Raw genomic sequence first — 23,880 nt, forward strand, 5'->3', positions numbered from 1 at the left:
GATCAAATTATAATTATAATAATAATAGAAATAACAAGGGACGTGGAGGTTATAATAATTATAACCAAAATAATAATAATAATAGGGGATATAATAATTACAGAGATAATAATTATAGAAATAATGGTGATAGAAATAACTCTAATGGTAATAATAATTTTTACAATAATAATGACAATAATGGTGATAGCAGACGATCACCAAGACGAGATATGGGTAATTCGAGTTCGAATCAGCCTTCCAACCAAAATGGTAGAAATAGTGATAATAGGGCACAATTTAGTGTAAATAATATAGTCATGGATGGTGAAATTTCTGATCAACCATCAACGTCATCAGGTGTTCAAATGGAGTCATTTGAACAGAATTTTGTAGATCGCACCTGCTAGGCAATATAGCAACCAAACTGTACGAGCATCATAGGGAATTTTTGGACATGGGAGCTAATGTTGTATCGAAAAAGTTCAGGGGATTAATTTTTATTAAAGTTCAATTTTGTGGTAAATATTTTAAAGTTTTATTGGATACAGGGTCAGAGATTTCCTTAATTAGTGAAAATGTCATTAAAAATTTGAATTTAGAAGATTCATGTTTTAAAATTCCTAAGTTAAGTTTAGTAGGTGCAAATAATAAAACGATTACACATGTTAATAAAAGTATTGTTGGTCATATTAAATTAATTAAAAAAGATTATATTCTACAACTGATTGTCATTGATAAGATGAAATATGATATTATGATTGGATCGGATATGTTAGACAAAATGGGTATGGTAATCAATTATGAGAAAGGTTTGGTACAAGTAGAGGAGGAGTATGTGAAATTTGAGGAAGAATTATGTCCAGAAAAGGGCAAGGAATTGATGAATATGAGGAGAATGTATATGGAGGATAATGAAATATTTAATGAATTAAGTCCAGAAAAGGGCAATGAATTGATAAATAATGATTATATAGATATTAATAATGTATTATATGAAGATGTTGATGATGAGGTGTGTAAAAGTAGTATGGATATAATGGAGGAGGAAGTGATATGTAAGAAAGAGTGGATAGGAGAAGTGAAGAAAATATTATTAAAGTATGAAGGACTCATAAATGAAGAAAATAGATTTGCTAGTGATTATGTTCACAAAATAGAAGTTAGAAATATCCAAGATTTTAGACCGAAAACATATCCGATACCATATAGATACCGAAGTGAGGTAAATGGAGAAGTAGAAAAGATGTTAGAAAATGGAATAATAGAAAAATGTAATTCAAGAATAATAAATCCAATTGTTGTAGTCAAAAAGAACAGTGGAGAATTAAGACTTTGTCTAGATGCAAGAAATTTAAATAATCACACCATACCGCAATACGAAGCACCTGCTACAACGGAAACTATTTTCGGGAGAATAACGGGGGCAAGATATTATAGCAAAGTAGATTTGAGACATAGTTTTTGGTTAATTCCTTTAGCCCATGAATCCAGAGATTATACAGCTTTCATGATAGATGGTGTTCTGTACAGATTTTGTGTTGTGCCTTATGGTTTGCAAAGTTCATGTAGTGCTTTAGTTCGTGCTCTTCATAATATTTTAGATAAATATGATGATTTTATTCTTCATTATATAGACGATATCCTTATACTTTCAAAAGACGAATTTTCACACCTAAAACATATTGAAATATTATTAAGAGAATTAGATTTAGCGGGTCTTAAAATAAATATAAAGAAATGCCAATTTTTTCAAGATAGTGTTACATTTTTGGGATATAAAATAGATAATTTGGGAGTTTCAATGGACGAGGAGAGAGTAGAAAGAATAAAGGAGTACCCTACTCCTAAAAATATTAAAAATTTGCGTGGTTTTCTTGGTTTGATCAACTATTTTAAAAGGCTTGTGCCTGATTTGAGCCAAAAGATAGTTCCTTTAAATCATTTACTCAAGAAGGGAGTGAAATGGTATTTTTCATTATTTTAATTTGCGTTTGAAAATATTTTCTTAATATAAATGATTTGTATAAATATTACCAAGGATAGATTAAAGTTTATAGGATAAGTAATTTTTTTTTAAATAAATATAATTTATATAATAGTTAAAATTTTAAATGAAAAATTTAAATTTTACTTAAGAAAAATTATCAATTTTTCATTTAGGGCAATTGTCATGATTTTAAATAGTTATTATGATTTTTTAAGATACTCAAACCATAGAATAGTTAAAATAATAGATAATTAAGTAATTTTAATAAAGCCCAAAGTATATGGATAATTTTTTTATTATTGCCACTTTTGAGGGGTATCGTTGATTGGAAGGTTGAGAAGAATGAGAATTATAAAAAGAACTAAAGTTAGGAGAGCACTTAGTAATAATTAAATAGTTATAAGATGGTTTTATTTAAGTGTATAAAGGTAGAATTACATAAGAAATCAAAATAGGTAATCCTATATCAAAGATGATATTTCAATGACATATAAATTAGAAATTAGTAAATAGAATATATAATAATTTGAATTTTGAGTTTTACCTGAGAATTACTTCTATTTTTATCATACAATAGCCTTATTTGTTCGTAAGAATCATCAAAAGGTTCCATGTTTCCAAAAGTCACTTCGAAAGGAACTTCGTTAAGGTGATACGTCTTGCATCACTTAGCTGCATGTGTAGATTTGTGAAATTATGTTGAAATAGACATCAATCTAAAATTTGAGAACAATAGTTAGTTCAATATTAATAGCATTAGTATAAATTTTAAAGAAAAATGTGGAAAATAGTTCAATAGAATCATAGCTTTGACAAGTGTCGAAAGTATAGGTCAAATTAACGTATAAGAATGATATTTTGAGGAAATGGCTTATGCATATTCAATTGCTGATTTATTTTGTGTAAATTGAAAGTTATTTCAATCCTTTGTATGTAGTAATTGTGTAAATATTTGAATTTTAATATGTGAGTGTAAGTGATAAAGAAACTAAAAATGAAGTGTCGGACGTTGAAATGAACCCTAATAGAACTTTAATAAGGGCACCTAGCAAGAAGGAAATTATATCAAAATGAACTAGAAAGTTTAATCTATTCAAATCCCAGATTAGATTATACCCAAAGATTAGGATAGAATCACAATTTGGGTTCATATTTCCAAAATTTTCATCAAAATTATTATTTTGATGAAATGTCAAATTTATTGGAATTTTTTGATTGGTGAATTCAAATTTTCATAGCAAGGATTGTTATTAATAATTAATTTCCATTGGCTGTGAAGGGACGCCAAGCCAAAAGGAATCCATTTTAGAGAGACTTCTGCAGGCTTTTGAACAAGCAACACCTGTTTATAAGGAGCTCCGCAATTTTTGAGAAAAATGCGGTAAATCGTAAAAATTTTAAATTAAAAACTTTTATTATACTAACCTGTATAAATAATCTTCATGGTGAAGAAAAAATTTTCAAAAATGACCCTCAACTTTATAAGAAAAGTGAAAAAGTATTCCGATGCGGGTATCTACCATGTTTAGAACATTGTTCCAGTGAAAGAGAAGCAGTTGGTTTCTTATTGGATCCGAAGAGACTTCATAGCAGTTTGGTTTATCTTCATATTACATCGTGAAAGGTTGTACTGAACAGTTTATATTTTTAATTGATCATGATCTAAAGTCAATGTTTTTTTTTTCATTTTCTAGCTTTAATATAACAAATTTTGAATATTCAAGATAATTTTGGGTTATCTTCGACTTAAATTTTTGTCAAATACTTTTATTTTTTTTTTTATATAGTTAAATTCATTGCATCATATTTCTTCCTTCAGACTTTCGACTAGATAACCTAAAATAAATAATTTAGCGTTAGATAGATCAGCAAATATTTCAAGTTGATATCATATTGATCTGATCTATATTATTGTATAATTACCTTGTATTTTTGATGTTGCATAACAAAGCCTTTATTTTCAATATATTTCCAAATTCGTGTACAATATTCGACAGTCTTTTGTTATTTATCAACCATTTCATATAGCTGTATTTTTGTGTCGTTTGTTTAGTTGATATTTCAGAAATCTTTTCTCACACCTCCACAGATAGGAGATCTCATGCAGAATTCACTTTATAACTGAGCTAGTAAGGTAAGTGATTAATAGATGGCGCCGGGCAAAATCAATATTAAAATCAATTATTAAATCAGAATATTTAAAAAAATTCTATAAATAAATAAAAATAAATAAACATAATTCTATAATAATAAAATATAATTAAATTAAATAAATTAAATAAAATAATTAATAATAAAAATAAATAAAATAAAATAACTTCTATAATAATTGGCCCCACGAAATATATAATAATATATATATATATATATATATATATATATATATATATATATATATATATATATATATACAAATAGTATCTTAATTGACTTATTAGGAAATACGAATTTCTCTATTTTTGGGTATAGAAGTCAAACTGGGGCCTTAAAGTACACTATTATCCAATATTCAAGCTTTCGGAAATGTTTATTTCCTTTCTCAAGAATTTCTACAATGCAATAAGATAAAATTTAGGACGTATGTATGAAAGAATAAAAAATATTAATGAGTAACTTACCAGAATTTAGATTATAAAAGAATGTTGATTACAATACATAATTAAAAATACTATTACTAAAACGGCTGTTTAACATTTCAAAAAACATAGAAACAATAAAAATTCTTCAGAAAACATTTTAGAAAAGATTAAAAAATTGATTAATTTTGAAGTTTTGATCTAATTTTGATTGACTTTTTAAAATTTATTTATAAATTCTAAATACATGGCTGACAAAGACTAAATGTAACTATGGTCATAGCATATCGGTGTCTACATCTACAAGGAATTGAAAACATTTTTTGATAATAAAAATAAGGAAATGTTTAAAAGCAAAAAAAAAATTAATTTTAAATATTGGTGATATTAATTAATTTTGTTAACATTTAATGCCAAATTATAAAGTGTAGATTATAAAAAAAAATTATGATTTGATGTAACTATGATTATTTTTCAAAAGAAAGGATGTAATTATAAATTTTGTTAAGATTGTCAATTTCAGATTTTTTGTTCATTGTGTTCGAACCTTTGCTGATCTGAACCATCTCAAGAAAAGTACGTTTATGTTTATTGTTTTCAATATCTAATATTTTTGGATCATGAAAATTCATAATGTGGTTATTTTGAATAACGTGCTCTGCTAAGGCACATGAAGGTTTAAGAATTTTACAATCACTTTTATGAGATGTTATGCGACTAGATAAATTTCTACCGGTTTGACCAATATAAACTAAATCACAGTTTGTACAAGATATGGAGTAGATAACATTGCATTTTTCTAGAGTGTTAAATTGTTGTTTAGTTTTAGTATATAGTGAATATAAAGTTTTTATATTTTTTGTTGCTATCTTTATTCTTTTAAATTCGTTAAAAATCCCTTTTAGTTTTGGAGTAAGATTAGGTATAAATGGAAAAGAGTAATAAAGAGTTGTTGTGGGATTATTTGCAGTGTTATTATTGTTAGCTTGAGCAACAGATGAGGGGTCAATTGTATTCAAAATATGCAAAGAAGGAGTGTTAAATAAGAAGTTATTTACTAATTTCAATGGGTATGAGTTTTCAACTAAGATGTTACGTAATTTTAAAAGATCTTCTTGGACAAACTGAGGATGGGAAAGTCTATTAACACGATTTTTTAATGCTGTTATTAAATTATACTTCATTTTGGTCGGATGGCAAGAATAATAGCTTATGTAACGATTGCTACACATTGGTTTTCTGTACCATTTTGTTTTAAGGATATTGTTGTCACATCTCAATATCAACATGTCAAGGAAAGGTAGGGTGTTGTCTACCTCTTCTTCGCAAGTAAATTGCAGATGTTCATTATAACTATTAAAAAGTTGTAAAGTATAATTGATTTTATTATTAGGAAGTGCTAATATTAGATCATCCACATATCTCTTAACAAAAGGAACGTGATATTCTAATTTATCAAAACAGTATGATACCAAATCATCTAATACGAAATTGCATAGAATTGGTGATATACAAGATCCCATTGGAGTGCCAAATATTTGCTTATAGTATTGGTCATTAAAAATAAATATGTTAGAGTCAAAGATAAACTCAATACATTTCTTAAACATTGATAAAGTTAGTGAAGTATGCAAAGCAATCTCATTCCAATGACAAGTAATACTTTGAAGGATTGTACTCAAAGGTAGGTTAGTAAATAAGGAAACAACGTCAAAACTAACTATTACATAGTCATTGGGGAGCTTAAAATCATTTATGAATTCACTAAATGTAAAAGAATCTTTTATATAAAAATGATTGTTTGTGTTATATGCTAAAGTTAACACGTCAGTTAGATGTTGTGAAATAGGCCCATTTGGACTTCCAATTGAAGATATAATTGGTCTCATACTGAGAGTGGGTTTATGAATTTTTGGTAGTGCATAAAATCTAGGAGCTGTCGCATTATAAATTTTCAATGATTTGCCTGTACTTGGCTCAATTAATTTATTATTAACCAAATCGGAAACCATTTTGTTTGCTTTTTGTTGTATAGTACTGACAGGATTTCGGTCTAGTCTCCTATAGTATTGAACATCATTCAATAAATCAGAAGTTTTATTTAAGTAATCATCTTTATACATGGCAACTGTAACATTACATTTGTCACTCTTGACAATATAAATTTCTGGATGTTCTTTTAAAAAATGTTTTGCAGCAAAGTAATATTTATTTAAGTAATGATCACTGAAATCTTTCTGTAAGTAGTTAGTAATAATATTAGTGCACTTTGATCTAACTAAATCTTTATTCTGGTTATCAAATGGTTGAATGATGTTTTCTATACTAGCCAAAAGAGAAGAAATTCGAAAATCTTTTTTAGTTGGATGAAAAGCAAATTTAGGACCTAGTGATAAAATTTTTTTAACTTCATCTGGAAAAATGATATTTGTTAGATTTTTAAACCATTTTTCTTGATATTTTATTGCTTCAAAATTGTCTAATCTGATTTTATTAAACTTTGCTATATTATTAGTTTTAATTTCATGGAATAGGCGGTTATATTTGATTTTCTGTCTTCTCTTAAATTCAACAAAAGTGTAATAATTTAAGATGGCTTTCGATTGATTTTCAATTTCTTTCAAGTCTGTCTCAAACTGGTAAATATCAGAAAAGGTTACTTTAATTTCTAAATTTAAAATATTTTTTCTAAACTTGTGATTTAGTGTTTTTGATCTATGGTCAATTCTTCCTCTGCTATGATGGAATAAGTTGTTAACATTTGTCAAACTGTCAGCGATGAAATGTTCCACAACAACTCTTTATTACTCTTTTCCATTTATACCTAATCTTACTCCAAAACTAAAAGGGATTTTTAACGAATTTAAAAGAATAAAGATAGCAACAAAAAATAAAAAACTTTATATTCACTATATACTAAAACTAAACAACAATTTAACACTCTAGAAAAATGCAATGTTATCTACTCCATATCTTGTACAAACTATGATTTAGTTTATATTGGTCAAACCGGTAGAAATTTATCTAGTCGCATAACATCTCATAAAAGTGATTGTAAAATTCTTAAACCTTCATGTGCCTTAGCAGAGCACGTTATTCAAAATAACCACATTATGAATTTTCATGATCCAAAAATATTAGATATTGAAAACAATAAACATAAACGTACTTTTCTTGAGATGGTTCAGATCAGCAAAGGTTCGAACACAATGAACAAAAAATCTGAAATTGACAATCTTAGCAAAATTTATAATTACATCCTTTCTTTTGAAAAATAATCATAGTTACATCAAATCATAATTTTTTTTTTTATAATCTACACTTTATAATTTGGCATTAAATGTTAACAAAATTAATTAATATCACCAATATTTAAAATTAATTTTTTTTTTGCTTTTAAACATTTCCTTATTTTTATTATCAAAAAATGTTTTCAATTCCTTGTAGATGTAGACACCGATATGCTATGACCATAGTTACATTTAGTCTTTGTCAGCCATGTATTTAGAATTTATAAATAAATTTTAAAAAGTCAATCAAAATTAGATCAAAACTTCAAAATTAATCAATTTTTTAATCTTTTCTAAAATGTTTTCTGAAGAATTTTTATTGTTTCTATGTTTTTTGAAATGTTAAACAGCCGTTTTAGTAATAGTATTTTTAATTATGTATTGTAATCAACATTCTTTTATAATCTAAATTCTGGTAAGTTACTCATTAATATTTTTTATTCTTTCATACATATGTTCTAAATTTTATCTTATTGCATTGTAGAAATTCTTGAGGAAGGAAATAAACATTTCCGAAAGCTTGAATATTGGATAATAGTGTACTTTAAGGCCCCAGTTTGACTTCTATACCCAAAAATAGAGAAATTCGTATATATATATATATATATATATATATATATATATATATATATATATATATATATATATATATATGTATATATATATAAAACATTTTTGTAGCTTATGAAAAATCAAAGAGATTCGTTTCTTCCTAAATCTTCTAGTTATTACACAAAAAGAGATGGTAGGTGAAAAGAGATTTTTTCGTGCACGCTCAAATCGGTATGTTCAACTTAAAATAACAGAAATGGTCGATTTCAAGGATATAATGTTACGAATATCTTTTGCATTGCTTGAAAAGACCTTTAAAAGGAGCATTGTTAAATGTCGATTACATTCAAACTAAGCGAGTTATGGTTCAAAAAAATTGAAGACTAATTTATTTTAAGATAAAATGTATAGTTAACCACTCATCCACCAGATGTAAATACATCGTGTTACTTCTACAATACCTTTTATACTAGTGTTATTTCTATGTTCAAAAAGTTCGACAAGTTTAAAATACATGGATTTTGGAAAAAAATAAGATCAAATCATAAAGTACATTTTTAAATTTTCTTAAAAATATTCCTTTTTTTTTTCATGTAACTCGAAAATGATAAAGAGATACCTGCTACAGTAATGAAAGAAAAAACCAAAATGCTATCTGAAAAAAGCTTACATTTTTGTACTGTACCTTTTTCGTATCTCTTGTCATTTTCGAGTTACATGGAGAACAAGGAAGATCTTTAAGAAAATTTAAAAATGCACTCTATAATTTGATCTTCTTTTTTTAAAAACAATTCATTTTAAACCCGTCAACTATTTGAACATGGAAATAACACTATAATAAAAGGTATTGTAGAAGGAAAACGATGCATTTAAATTCTGGTGAATGAGGGGTTAAATATACTTCTTATTTTTTCTTTAAAATGTTCAGATTCATTAGTCATCAATTTCTTCGCTTATTTTGAACGTAATTGACATTTAATATTGCTCATTTTAAAAGTCTTTTCCAACACTACAAAAGGTATTGGTAGCATTATACACCTAAAATGGGCCATTTCTCTGTTATTTCAAGTTGAATACAGAGATTTGAGTATGGGCCAAAAAACAAACTCTTTTCACCTACCATATCTTTTTTGTACTACAACTAAAAGATTTATGAAGGAACGAATCTATTTGTTTTTTATAAGCTACAAAAATATTTTATTTAGTTAGATGCATAGTTTTTAAGGTATTCGCCAAAAACTGTCCGAAAAGGTGTCATTTTGCAATGAAAACGACCAATTTTCAACCAGGAATAACTCAAAAAGTATTGAGTTTTCAAAAAGAATGTGTGTGTACTTTGTACGCACGTAAGAACTTATACTTCTATTATAATATAATCTAACTTCATATTATGATTTCAACGAAATCAATATACCTATCTACTTTAAACAGTTTTTTTTTGTATTGTACATATTTAAATATTAAACTAATTTTAGAAAGAACAAAAAGAATACCAAAAATTAAAAAAAAAAGATATGACTTTGTCCGGATTCCAACAGGGGACCTCTCGATCAGGCGAATGCTCTACCGATCAGCTACCACCGCTTTTGTATTCAGTCGATTATTTCTAGGACATAATTGGACCCCGTTATGCAACAAGGAACCAATTGACATTAAGTTGGTTTGGAGATATTCAAGAAAAATGTTTTATTTGTTTGAATAAATTATTTGGATATAAAAATAATAAATGATATAAAGGATATAAATGACACAAAAATTAACACTTTTATTATAACTAATGGGTATTAATGTTATAATAAAATATAAAACTGCAAAATTAACTCCTACAGTAGAAAAAAATCATTTGGTTCTTTGTTGTTAAATGTAACGTTAACAATTCACGTCTGGTTCGAAATCTGTATTTCTGTTTAATCCGTCTATATCCTCGATGATACTATTATCTGCTAAAAAATTTGTATAAAAATCCCGGTGTCCTGAATTAAGGAAGATAAACTTTTATATCTTTAAGTTTTGCTTCGGAAATTGATTTTCCTTAGCCGGAATGGTTCTAAATACATGACAAACTGTAACCCAGTTGAAGGTTCTATTCCTGTTCCCTTTTTATATTTACCTCTTTATACTCTTCATTATCTTGGTACGTCTTAAAAAATGCGGGTTATCTTTACATAATGTGATTTCTTTGGTTTTATACCAACTTATTGTCTCGTTGGTTCTACTTTTTTTTTCAACAAGACCCCACGTCTTGAGCTTCACGGCCTGCCTACCCGAGCCATAAATAAAAAGTAGATTTCTCGCTTACCTGCGCAACTTTCGCAATTATATACGCATAACTGTCGTTTGTAAAATATCATATTGGAAGATATGCGAGATAAAGGAAGCGTTTTTCGTCTTCTATTGCCTTGGTTAAATCAAGTTTCATTTGTTTGCTTCGAAATTCACCTTGCTCCAAATGAAATTCATGTTTCCTAAAAATATCCTATTTTTCATTGTCTTCAATACTCTTCATTTTTATTTCAAAGGCATAAAGACATTTTTATTGCAGGAGTATTTTTTGTCTTTGTTCTGCAACAAGGAACCAAAGTTACTTGGTTCGAAATTGAAAACCTGTAGAACCGAATTTATTAATCTGCAATATAGTCCTATCGTCCAGTAGATGGCTATGATGTACCGGAACGTTTGGTTCGTTATTGTAGAACGTGAATAGTATTAAATGTAGTAATGAAACACAGACTTACTCACAATCATTTAGTTATACTTTGACGACCGGTTTCGATCTCTACATTATACAGATCATCTTCAGGTCGGCGTTACAAGTAGTTAAATGCTACAATAAAGAAAACCAGAGTTAGAATATTATCTGGTTGCACAAGTGTTAACAGAAAGCCAAATTCGAAACAATTTTTGAAAAAAATTTTTTTTTTTTTTTTATTTTGTTTTAATGGTTTAATTTGTTTTTTAATGGTTAATAATTTAAATTTCAACACATACTCACAAACTACATGCGCCGATTTGCTCATACATGCTAATGAGCATTTTAACTCATAGGTGTGCATTTGTAGGTGTCAATAATCTGAAATGTCAACAGTTGAAAACCTTTATTTCAAAAATTGTTTCGAATTTGGCTTTCTGTTAACACTTGTGCAACCAGATAATGTTCTAACTCTGGTTTTCTTTATTGTAGCATTTAACTACTTGTAACGCCGACCTGAAGATGATCTGTATAATGTAGAGATCGAAACCGGTCGTCAAAGTATAATTAAATGATTGTGAGTAAGTCTGTGTTTCATTACTACATTTAATATGGACTCACATATGCAACCCATTCAATATGTGAATAGTATTATTTACAGTCTGTACGAACCAATAACTCCATTTTCGAAATAATGTTAGTTGGTTCCTTGTTGCATAACGAGGTCCAATTACAATCACGTTGACAGATACATTAATTGAAAATAAACATTTTCAATAATACTCATTAGGAGGAAGACAAATCCACAGACATGAAAATTATAATAAATATATTTACTAAAAACACTAATAATATATTCTTTTCACGCACACCTTATTTCCGCTACATAACTTAAAAGATGTAGCTTGACTTAATACCATACTGTCGGTGTGCGCATGCGCCAGAGAATGTAAAAATTCACCCTCGTGCCTAAAGATGTATAACTTCAAAAAAAAATTATAGATCAGTTTTTATTTAGAATTAGGTTCTCTACCTCTAGCCACTTCCGTGGATATTTTGACTAAAAAGATTTCTTCCCCTTGAAGGGGTGGGAACCGCCGCCAAAATAAAAGCGTCATAATACGGTATACGGCAAAATAAACAGTACCTACTGAAATTCGTATACTTGAAATTTGTATGTGTCAAGCTCAGAAACGTACTGAGTGGTTTCCGAACGTTGTTAGGTGCTTCAGAATGGTTCTCAGTTTTGCAGAAAAATTTTTATGGTGGAGTACTATTTTGGGTCATACGGAAAAAGTCACGAAAACGTTCGAAGCTTAAAATCAACAATGGTTTCAACAGGACGGGACAACATGTCACACTGAGGAAGCCTCTTCGAATACTGCGCGATCATTTTGGGGGTTGCCACTCACCAGAACTAACGCCAGCAGATGCGTATCTATGGGGAATGCTTATGGCACCAGACAGATCCACCGTTGGCCATTTCGGAATTACGGACTAGAACTAAAGTTTTTTTTCGTGTCAGACAGTGGCGGCTCGTGACCTCAGTATGCGGGTAGGCTACACATATACTTCGGGTAGGCGACAAAAAATATCCTACAATTTGTAATACATTTTGAGCCGTCCTGCAATACTAAATGTAATCTATGAGCGCAACAATGTGTAAAAATTGCTTTTGGAGCATCTACTTTAATTTTTGATTGTAATCCGTTTAAAGAGCCAGCTATTACACTTGCACCATCGTATAATGGAGCAATTAATTTATTTTTGTAATCATATGGCTCAAGCACGTTTCAAATTAAACTATATAGAGCGTCTGCAGATCTATTCTCGCTAACATCAAAAAACCCTAAAAATCTTTCTGTTACCTGACCAACTTTGTTAACAAAACGGATTGTTAAAGTACACTGTGATTTTTCGGTTATATCAGTAGTATCGTCCGCTAGTATAGAAAAAAATTGACTTTCATTAATTTCTGTTGAAATTTCATTTTTTACGTAATCGGCAAGGCAATCTATTAAATCATTTTGTATTGTTTTTGACAAACCCGTGAACACCCCTTCTATTTTTTAACATGATCCTGGATTTTCTGATCGCGTTTAACTACTAAATTAAAAATTTCTTTAAAATTACACATGTTTGAAGAATTATTGCTCTCATCACGACCGCGAAATGCAAGTTCTTGTTTTACTAACAGAATTGTAACATCAATTTCTTCAACTTCTTCATTATATATCTTATTAGATAGAGAAATTTGTCCAGCTAAAGCACTGTCAATAGTTTGTTTATTTTTTTCTAACCGTTTTAAACCTAAGCAATTGTTTAAATGTTCTTTCGAAGATTCATGTTTTTTTACACTAGCTGATAAATTTTTCAAATCTGAATATCTCTGACTCACCCAAACATTTTGCTACAAATTTGAGAGCAACAGACAAGGCCAACAGAAAAGTGAATTTTTAAAATAACTTCCGCTTAGCCATTTATGATTTTCATACCATATTGTTTTAAACGATCTCGAAAATGGTCGATTGTCTTTTGTCTTATCTGTGGATAAAATTGTTAAATTTAGTAAAGGCCGGTCCATTGAAATAATTTCTGATCTTTCTTGATTTTGGCGCCTTGAAAAAGGCGTCTCGATCAAACTGCATATTACATCGTTTAAAATATTCATATTCGATGACTAAAGTTTTTCCACCAATAAAACTAAAACACCTACGTTTCAACAACGTCAAATATTACTTATTTTATTTATGTATCAAATAATAATTTACTCTTCGAATAAATTGATAAGTTAACAATTAACCTCGCTTTAAATTTTTAATTATCTATATAATCTAATAACACAATTCGTCAGTTTAACTTTAAATTATCCAAATTGTATTGAAACACAATAAAAATATAATGGACGACTGGCAAATAACTATTCACAGATTTATTTGTCGTTAGTGAATTATTACTAAATTAATATAAAATTTACCTGTTTATTATTCAGTTTTCATAAACAAATTTAAATTGTCCTACCTAGTTTTATTCAATACTTAACCTACTAATAACAGCCAAAATCAAAAACAATTATTTAAAACAGTTTCACAAGACACAAGAGAAGCAACTGATAAAATTTTGTAGGTCCGGCTATAAGACTCTCTGCCTATTCGCCCCCTTTCAAAATCGTAGAATACGGTCGTTACCAGCAGACCTGTAGCAGGCCTGCTCGCGTAAATAGAGAGAGATCGCACGTCAATTCGGTATTGGCGTTGTTCTATTTCAGGCTACGTTTTCAAGTGCCTGACCCAGGAAGAATATAGAATCTTATACAGTACTACTGATACTACAAGGAGCGTACAATAATTATAACTACGGAGAAAATTTTTTGGATATTTTTAAAAATAATTTGGATAATTTTTGCTATTTTATTGTAGGTAGTGTGTCAAAATTTATAAATTACAATTTTGAAATAAGTAATTTATATTAATAATTTATATTATTGTACTACATTTGAAGAGGGTAGGCGGCGCCTACCTTGCCTACCCCGACGGGCCGCCCCTGGTGTCAGAGACAGCGGCGGATCTAGAAATTTACCTTGAGAGAGTAAATTTGCCATAGGGGGAACTTCCAATGAAAAGCCAACCAAAAGGCATAAAAAACATAAACTCAGATTGCTTAAAAGACATAAATAAGAACTTATAGGCATTAAGTTCCCTTAATTTTTCTAACTAGCTTGTTATTGGGTTGAATTTGTCTTCCTGTGGTTTCGGTTTTCATGCCAGCTAATATATTTTTATGTTTGAACAATTTTTTTTTTACCTTGATAGGGGGCCAATTTTCTCATTTTCCCTCTGCCACTGACCAGAGGGCATCTTTAACATCTGCTTTATCGGGAATGTTCGTCGTCGTAAATAAAGTTTGCATGGCTGTAGCATATATACTAGATATATAAATAATCATAAACCTTTCAATAGTCATTTTAGTACTGTTTATTTTGCCGCATACTGTATATAGAGTATATTGAATTAGGAGATAAGTAGAGGCTATTTCCAAAATTTCATTAAAATCCATGCAGTAGGATAGAATTCGGGGGTAATATCCTATTCTTGTTCTCATTGACTGGCGTAATATGATACAGGGTGGTTACACCGATGAGAGTTCATTGGTTTGTCCTATAACATTTAAAAACATTTCAGATTAGCCTTAACGTTGAAAATTAATTTATACAACTCCATTCTATCTTAATTTTCCATCTGCTTCCATCTTGTGGCTCTTACATCAAATTACTATGACAACGTTTTAGATCGTTATCCAACATGTTGATGGACGACCTCTACTTCAGTAGGCATCATCTCTTGGTCTTCATTCCAGTATTCGCTTGGAACTCGTTGTGGATACAGTAAATGTATGTTTAAATACATCTTCTAAAACAAAAATAATGACAAATTTGGTTCCAACCAGAACATCAGTGTTAGTGGGCAAAATTCGAGCCACGGGACCTGCCCAGTTCCATTTCAGTGTTGCTATTCTCTCTACAGTATCAGCCACTCCTTAGCTACATGGTAGCTGGTGGTTTGGGATCTTATGTCACAGTGAAACGCCCAACATAACACGCTCAATCGCCCTTTGAGCCACACGGATTTTTTGATCTGTTATCCTTGTCATGGTCAACGTTTTCGCTCACACTAGCAAAACACACTGAAGGTTTTTCTTTTTAAGACATTTTAGTATATCGGACGATGTAAAAATGTGGTTTAACTCGCTGAAAGCTGCCCATATACCTACGGTAAATGGATACATTATATTATACGACGGAGAATAGTCCAGGAACCGAAGCTTCTCACCTCGCAATTTTTACAGAATGGATCAATTTGGTTGAAAATTTGAGAATAAATAGTGGATAGTCCATGGATCAAAATCTATATGATGCCTATGAGCGCTTTTACCATGGGGGTGGTTGCCACCCCGTCTCGTGGGTGGAATTTTTTATTATATTTTGACCGCAAAAGTTAATAAAAACAGTCATTCTAGGCAAAAAATGTTCTATATATTTTTTTATAATTTTCGATTTATTCGCTATCGAAAATGTTAGTTTTATATCGAAAAAATCAATGTTTTTCGATAACACTCATTTACGATTCACTCAATTTTTGCCCTAGAAAATTTTTTTTCAAACCATGTTCTTGGGAATTAAATAACCTACAATTTCATTTAAACATTTTTGCTAAACATTTAAACATGCTAAACTTTCTATTCTGAAGAAAATGCCATTTTTTAACAAACTACAAAAATTCGTTATTCGCTTTTAACTCCAGTTTTTTAAAAACTAATCAGTCTAAGCCAGTCAAACTTCTAGAATACATTAATAATACATAAATAAAGAAGAATAAATAAGTCCAATGACTAAAAACACCGCTAACTTACATTATTATGCTTCCAATTGGATTTCTCTTTTTTTTTTTCAAAAAAAAATATATTGATTTTTTAACCGTAACTTTTTTATTTTTTATCTTAGAAAGTTTGGTGAAAAACAATTTTGTAGGTTTTTACAAGATCTATTATAAGCTTATAAATATTAAATCTTTTAAAATCCTCAGTCGCAAAAAGAGGTGATTTTGAAAGGGTTGGTAAATGTGGTTTTTGCATGTTATTACAAGTTTTAATTGTCAATATCTCACTCAATTTTTGCCGCAGAAAACAATTTTGCAAACCAGGTTCTTGGGAGTTAAATAAGCTACAATTTTCATATTTAAACATTTTTTCGTATCTCTGATGCTAATCTTTCTATTCTGAAGGAAAGGCGGCCATTTTTTCCAAACTACAAAAAATCGTTATTTGCTTTTAACTCCATTTTTTTTAAACTAATCATTCTAAGCCGGTCAAACTTCTGGAACCTATTAATAATATATAAATAAAAAGTCCAAATAAGGTCAATGACTAATTTTAGTTAGGGTGGTGATTAGGAAGTTGCTTACGATCACTTTTTCGCTGAAAAAAAAAATAGGGACTGACATTCTTTTCATTATAAGTCACATAATTTTTTAGCTAGAGACTATTTTTTTATTTCTGGAGATAGATATTTTTAAATATTTTAATTAGTTTAAACAAGTTATCCTCTAAAAATGCATAGTTTTCCCGTCTTTTGACTTTAAAACTATAATATTTAGCATTTGACGAAGAACAGCTAACATATAATAAAGTATAGCTGGATAACTATTGGTTTTAAAGAAAATTAAAAAAAACGGTTTTGTTTATTTTTTTAAAAGGTACATTTTTGTTAAGTAAAATTGTTTTGATAAAACGAAAACTTTTGGAGTTATTATCAGAAAACTTATTAAAATCATTGATTTTTTTCGGTATAAAACTAACACTTTCGATAGCGAATAAATCGAAAACTATTAATTTTATCAAAAAAATGTATAGAACGTTTTTCGCTTAGAATGAATGTTTTTACCACCTTTTGCGGACAAAATATAATAAAAAATTACCAGTCCAGAGATGGGGTGGCAACCAGCCTCATGGTAAAAGCGCTTTTCGGCATCATATGGATTTTGATCCTTGGACTATCCACTACTTATTCTCAAATTTTCTGTAAAAATTGAGAGGTTTTGTCCTATTTTAAGCTTCATTACTTGGACTAGAAGCTCAACGGTCTGGTTATCTTTTCCTATGCGAATCTTGTTATCTATAGTCCGTCCCACCTTGACTTTACAGAATGCAGTCCTTATGAGAGTTTTTAGCGCTATGATGCCGATTTTATCAAAAATAGTTTGTAGTCGAAGATTAGAGGGATTAAATTAAAACTATTTTATAAAGGAAATCTACAATTTTAGAATTCATATGCGTAATAACTATAGTATATCAAATAAACTTAAAGGTATATGAATCCTAAAATTGTAGATTGTCTTTCTAAAATAGTGTTAATTTAATCTCTTTAATGTTCGATTACAAACTATTTTTGATAAAATCGGCATCATTGCGCTAAAAACTCTCATAAGGACTGCATTGCCTATGTTTATTATACTGTAAAGTCAAGGTGGGACGGACTATAGGTATTTATAGGCCATTACCTGGTCGATAGATCTTATTCCTACGTATATATCGTCGCTGACTACAAGGTTTGTCATCATTCATCCTCTAGGTTGTAGATATATTTATTTTCAATCCCCCTTCTAGCGAGGAAAGATATTAGCAGCTATTAGCACAACATCATCTGCAAACTTCTGGTGGCTAAGTTTTTCTTCGATTATGTATATATTAACATAGTAATGTTTGAATAACGGCAATTCGGTCAGTTGAAAGAAAACTCTATTTAAACAAACTGGAACATGAAGTAAAAACCACTTCTATGTAAAAGGTATATTTACTAAAAATTTTTAGAATCCCAATGGATTCAATAAAATGAGTTCATCAGAACGTTTTCAAACCTATCGGTCCATCATCAGTGATCTAAAATCAAATAAGTAATCCCACTATTAAAATTAAAAAGATGGTTGAAATTGTGAAAGTTAAAAAATGTGGTTATGATTACTTACTTGAATACTTGCAAAATAGCCCCAGAACCAAACAATGGTTGTGATTATAAATAAATCTACATTATGTTGAAATAAATTTAAAATGGCTAAACGCCGATGTTAAAGGATTAAACCTCTGGGAACATGGTGAAACTCTACCCGAGGACCCAATCAACCATCTTCGGTCAACGATGACTACTAAGTGTCAAAGCTATGTAAGGAAATGCTTGATGTGACATTGACAGTTAAGGAAGAAGGTAGTCGATTTTCTAGGAATTTTAAAAAACAAAGTCATGATCCAGAAGAAGATATGTTAAAGCTTTTAATATCTGAAATTGTATGTTAATTAAATCTATTGTTGTTTAAAATTAAAAGATAATGTGTTTTACAAAATAAAATTATTTTAACTGTAGGTAACTACAAATTGACTGTATCAAATAAAATTAACCTGATCAAAAAATTACAATATGATAAAGTGAGCTGATTAGTAGTAATAACAGAAATAAAATTAAATAAGTGGTGTTGTAGAAGAAGTTTTAAATTTTGAAAAGGAATATTATTATATCAAGAAATTTATATGTCCACAGCATGTGTATTGATGGTTGTATAGGTAGTAGGGAAAGTATTGTTTGGATGTAGGTGAAAATTAAAAAATTTTATATAGATTGGAGTTAGGATAAAGTCAATCTGATAGTAGAAAATGTGATTCAGGAATGCAATTATTATGGAAAAATTTTAATGAAATTGAGAAAATTCTTGTGACAAACTGGTGAATATGTAATTGATAATAAATAATTTTAGGGAAAACAGGTTGCCCAGTTGATACAAACTAAAATTTAATTAGTATAGAAAACAATAGGTGTAATGAATGAAATAGAATTAATAAAACAAAATTAAGAGAATGAATATTGTTATAATTTGATTAAAGAATGACTGAGTTTAACTGTGATTAAAGAAATAAAGTGATGAAATGTTAGATGTGAAGATAAAAAATATATTTGGAAAAGGTCAAAGACAAAAAGCAAAGGAGTGTGATGTAGGGTCAAGCATAGGTGAAATGAGTGAAAGAGAAAGATTGGAGAGTTGGGTATGAGGGTTGAACTGAATGAAGAAAAGAAATGAAAGAAGTGTGAAAAGAGGGTATGGTAAATTAATTAGGTTTTGATTAAGAGGAGTTTATGTGGTTAGTAATGATTAGTATGTGTAAGGAGTTTGGAGCCAGTAAGGGAACGAAGAAGATAGTTGACAGTGGGTAAATAGGATGAAGAAGATAGCAGATAGGATAGGAAAAGGGAAGGTATAACAAAGTAATAGGAATTATGAAAATAATTGACGGTGAATGGGGACAAAATTGCGGTTAAGGGATGTTTGTCGGTTAACACAATTGGGACTTTTCTTTAGGTCTTTGACAATTTCCAAATCCTCGTATAAGTCTAAACGGAGTGTATTTTTTTGTTGAATGTTGTGTATCAACTGGACCCCATCAGGAATCTTAAGTTCGTGTTTATTCACTTTTAAATGGTGTGAAAAAGCTGAAGTGGTATCTCTCTTACTGTGTTCTGCCGATCGGGTGGAAAGAGATCTATAAGTTCTACCAATGTAGGTAGCATCGCAGTCTGAACAAGAGAGTCTGTATACCCCACTACGGCTCATGTAATGGATAGGGTCTTTGGTGTTAGTTAAGCTTTTATTGAGGGTGTTATTGACTTTAAATGAGATTTTGATGTTATCACAAGAATTAGAAATGATTTGTTTGACTCTTTCAGATAATTTGGAGTTATTAAACGGTAAGGAGGCATAAATTGGAGTAGTTGTGGAAGATGATGAGAAAGCGGATTGTTGAAGTAACTTAAGTTCTCGTTTCTGTTGAAGTTTAAGGATGATGTCTGGGTCATAACCATTGTTAACTGCAATTTGTTTGATGATGTTCAGTTCTTTGTTAAATTCAGTTGTAGATAGAGGAATAGAGTTTAATCTATATATAAAGCTACGAAATGCAGAAAGTTTATGTGAAAGAGGATGGTTAGAAGTGGAATGGATAACGTGATCAGTCTGTGTAGGTTTACGGTAGATACCAAAGTTGAAGTGGTCATCTAGTCTGGTAATAGATATGTCCAAGAAGTTAATGGAGTTAGAAGATTCTAGTTCCATGGTAAAAGTGATTTTAGGATGGATTAGATTGATTTTATGAAGTAAGTTGTGAGCTGAGTCGGAGTTACCAGATATGAGGACTAAAATGTCATCTACATAACGAAACCAATGTAATATCTCTGGATTTTTTGTGATATGATTGGATTCTAAATGATCCATAAAGACATCAGCTAAGAAAGGGGATAAGCAACTTCCCATTGCTAAACCATCTGGTTGTTGATAAAAGTTGTTGTTGAAGACAAAGTAATCTTGAGATAGGCAGATTTTGAGAATGTTTATAATAGATGAAGTGGTAGTGGAGGTCACCGAATTATTTAAAAGAAGCGAGTTGACCAGACTAATCGATTCATTTTTTGGGACTGAAGTGAATAAATTGCTAACATCAAAAGACAGCATGACGATATTCGGATTAAGATTGACAAGTTGAAGTTTTTCAACTAATTGGCGAGAATTCAAAACAGTAAACTGTGGGGTGAAGTTAATAAAATTTTTAATAATGTTAAGAATGAATTTGGATAAAATAGAGACTGGAGTATTGATGAAACTGACAACGGGACGAATGGGAATGTCAACCTTGTGTATCTTTGGTAAACCGTATAACCTGGGAGTGAGTGGATTAGACGGAATTTTGGTGTAAGGTGCTTCATATTCAGAGAAGAAATCAGTAAACTGTTTAAGATTGTTTTTCATTTTTGAAACAAAAGATTTTGAAGGATCAACAGGGAGAAGATTAAAATTATTGTTATTTAGGAAAGATGTGACTTTGTCGATGTATAGTTGTTGGTCTAAAATAACAAGGCAGTTACCCTTATCTGCTTTACTAAAAATGAGGTGTTGGTTTTTGATTTTATTTTTAATAGATTTGAGTGTGGATAGAAGGGATTTAGACTTGTTAAATGAAAAATTGGGAAAAGATGAAGATGACGTGGAAGTAGAAGAGGAATTGATGTTGGAAATAGAAGAATTGTTATTAGAGAGAAGTTTAGTTTTGAATTTGTTGATAGTTTGGATGCAAGAGTTTCTGATTGATGTTTTTTGTGTAAGTGAAATGGAAAGATTTTGAATAACAGTGTCGGTCTCTATGGAAAGACTCTCAAGATCTCTGATAGATAGATTGGTGGGAATGGAGTGTTTAAGACCGAGGTTTAAGAGTTTTAATTCGTCATCTGAAAATTGGACATTTGAGAGATTTTTGATTCTTGGATGGAATCGAAAATTGGAAAAACTTTTGTTATGGGAAGCTTTTTGTTGATCAAGTCTAATCTTATTGTTAACTAAATGTTGTAATTTATTATTGACTCGGTTGAATTTAACTGAATGTGAACGATCTACCTTATCCTGAACGTCAGACAAGAGAGTATTAAGATTAATATAATGTAAAGTTTCGAGTAGAGAATCATATGTTACCTTTAGCTTACAGTCAATGTAGTTCAGTTTGCTATAATGTTTACAAATCTCTTTCTTCATGAGTTTAGTCTGCATAGCGTTCCTGATGTTGGGATGTACATTATTGGAAGTTCTAACTCTACAGAATGTTGGGAAGACTTTATTATGTAAACATCTGGATATGAACCATATGTCCAGCTTTATGTTGCTCCGTTGTGTGGCTAATCGCAAGTATTGTAGAGCCAAGTTGACCATACTGTCATATATAAACTAAAAAGGGGTAGTTCCCTGGATTGGCTGTATACCTTATAGTTAAACAAACTGGAACATGAAGTAAAAACCACTTCTATGTAAAAGGTATATTTACTAAAAATTTTTAGAATCCCAATGGATTCAATAAAATGAGTTCATCAGAACGTTTTCAAACCTATCGGTCCATCATCAGTGATCTAAAATCAAATAAGTAATCCCACTATTAAAATTAAAAAGATGGTTGAAATTGTGAAAGTTAAAAAATGTGGTTATGATTACTTACTTGAATACTTGCAAAATAGCCCCAGAACCAAACAATGGTTGTGATTATAAATAAATCTACATTATGTTGAAATAAATTTAAAATGGCTAAACGCCGATGTTAAAGGATTAAACCTCTGGGAACATGGTGAAACTCTACCCGAGGACCCAATCAACCATCTTCGGTCAACGATGACTACTAAGTGTCAAAGCTATGTAAGGAAATGCTTGATGTGACATTGACAGTTAAGGAAGAAGGTAGTCGATTTTCTAGGAATTTTAAAAAACAAAGTCATGATCCAGAAGAAGATATGTTAAAGCTTTTAATATCTGAAATTGTATGTTAATTAAATCTATTGTTGTTTAAAATTAAAAGATAATGTGTTTTACAAAATAAAATTATTTTAACTGTAGGTAACTACAAATTGACTGTATCAAATAAAATTAACCTGATCAAAAAATTACAATATGATAAAGTGAGCTGATTAGTAGTAATAACAGAAATAAAATTAAATAAGTGGTGTTGTAGAAGAAGTTTTAAATTTTGAAAAGGAATATTATTATATCAAGAAATTTATATGTCCACAGCATGTGTATTGATGGTTGTATAGGTAGTAGGGAAAGTATTGTTTGGATGTAGGTGAAAATTAAAAAATTTTATATAGATTGGAGTTAGGATAAAGTCAATCTGATAGTAGAAAATGTGATTCAGGAATGCAATTATTATGGAAAAATTTTAATGAAATTGAGAAAATTCTTGTGACAAACTGGTGAATATGTAATTGATAATAAATAATTTTAGGGAAAACAGGTTGCCCAGTTGATACAAACTAAAATTTAATTAGTATAGAAAACAATAGGTGTAATGAATGAAATAGAATTAATAAAACAAAATTAAGAGAATGAATATTGTTATAATTTGATTAAAGAATGACTGAGTTTAACTGTGATTAAAGAAATAAAGTGATGAAATGTTAGATGTGAAGATAAAAAATATATTTGGAAAAGGTCAAAGACAAAAAGCAAAGGAGTGTGATGTAGGGTCAAGCATAGGTGAAATGAGTGAAAGAGAAAGATTGGAGAGTTGGGTATGAGGGTTGAACTGAATGAAGAAAAGAAATGAAAGAAGTGTGAAAAGAGGGTATGGTAAATTAATTAGGTTTTGATTAAGAGGAGTTTATGTGGTTAGTAATGATTAGTATGTGTAAGGAGTTTGGAGCCAGTAAGGGAACGAAGAAGATAGTTGACAGTGGGT

General features: G+C 29.7%; 2 protein-coding genes and 1 long non-coding RNA gene across 5 annotated transcripts in view; 1 reads left to right on the forward strand and 2 right to left on the reverse strand.

Moving 5' to 3' along the window:
* The window catches only part of LOC126891733 (circadian locomoter output cycles protein kaput), a 248,755-nt gene that overhangs the window by 110,371 nt on the left and 114,504 nt on the right, over positions 1-23,880 (forward strand). The window lies entirely within an intron of this gene.
* LOC126891736 (uncharacterized) lies at positions 1,569-4,288 on the reverse strand. Its single transcript, XR_007700527.1, has 4 exons — positions 3,893-4,288; positions 3,395-3,805; positions 2,514-2,685; positions 1,569-1,654 (listed from the first exon to the last, which is right to left on the reverse strand). It is a non-coding gene; the product is annotated as an uncharacterized LOC126891736 (long non-coding RNA).
* Positions 18,636-23,056, reverse strand: LOC126891730 (uncharacterized). Its single transcript, XM_050661006.1, has 2 exons — positions 22,648-23,056; positions 18,636-22,561 (listed from the first exon to the last, which is right to left on the reverse strand). The coding sequence occupies exon 2, from the start codon at positions 22,365-22,367 to the stop codon at positions 19,893-19,895; it is 2,475 nt and encodes an 824-aa protein (XP_050516963.1). The 5' UTR covers positions 22,368-22,561; positions 22,648-23,056; the 3' UTR covers positions 18,636-19,892.

The sequence above is a fragment of the Diabrotica virgifera genome, chromosome 9, assembly GCF_917563875.1.
Source record: "Diabrotica virgifera virgifera chromosome 9, PGI_DIABVI_V3a".
Lineage (NCBI taxonomy): Eukaryota > Metazoa > Arthropoda > Insecta > Coleoptera > Chrysomelidae > Diabrotica > Diabrotica virgifera.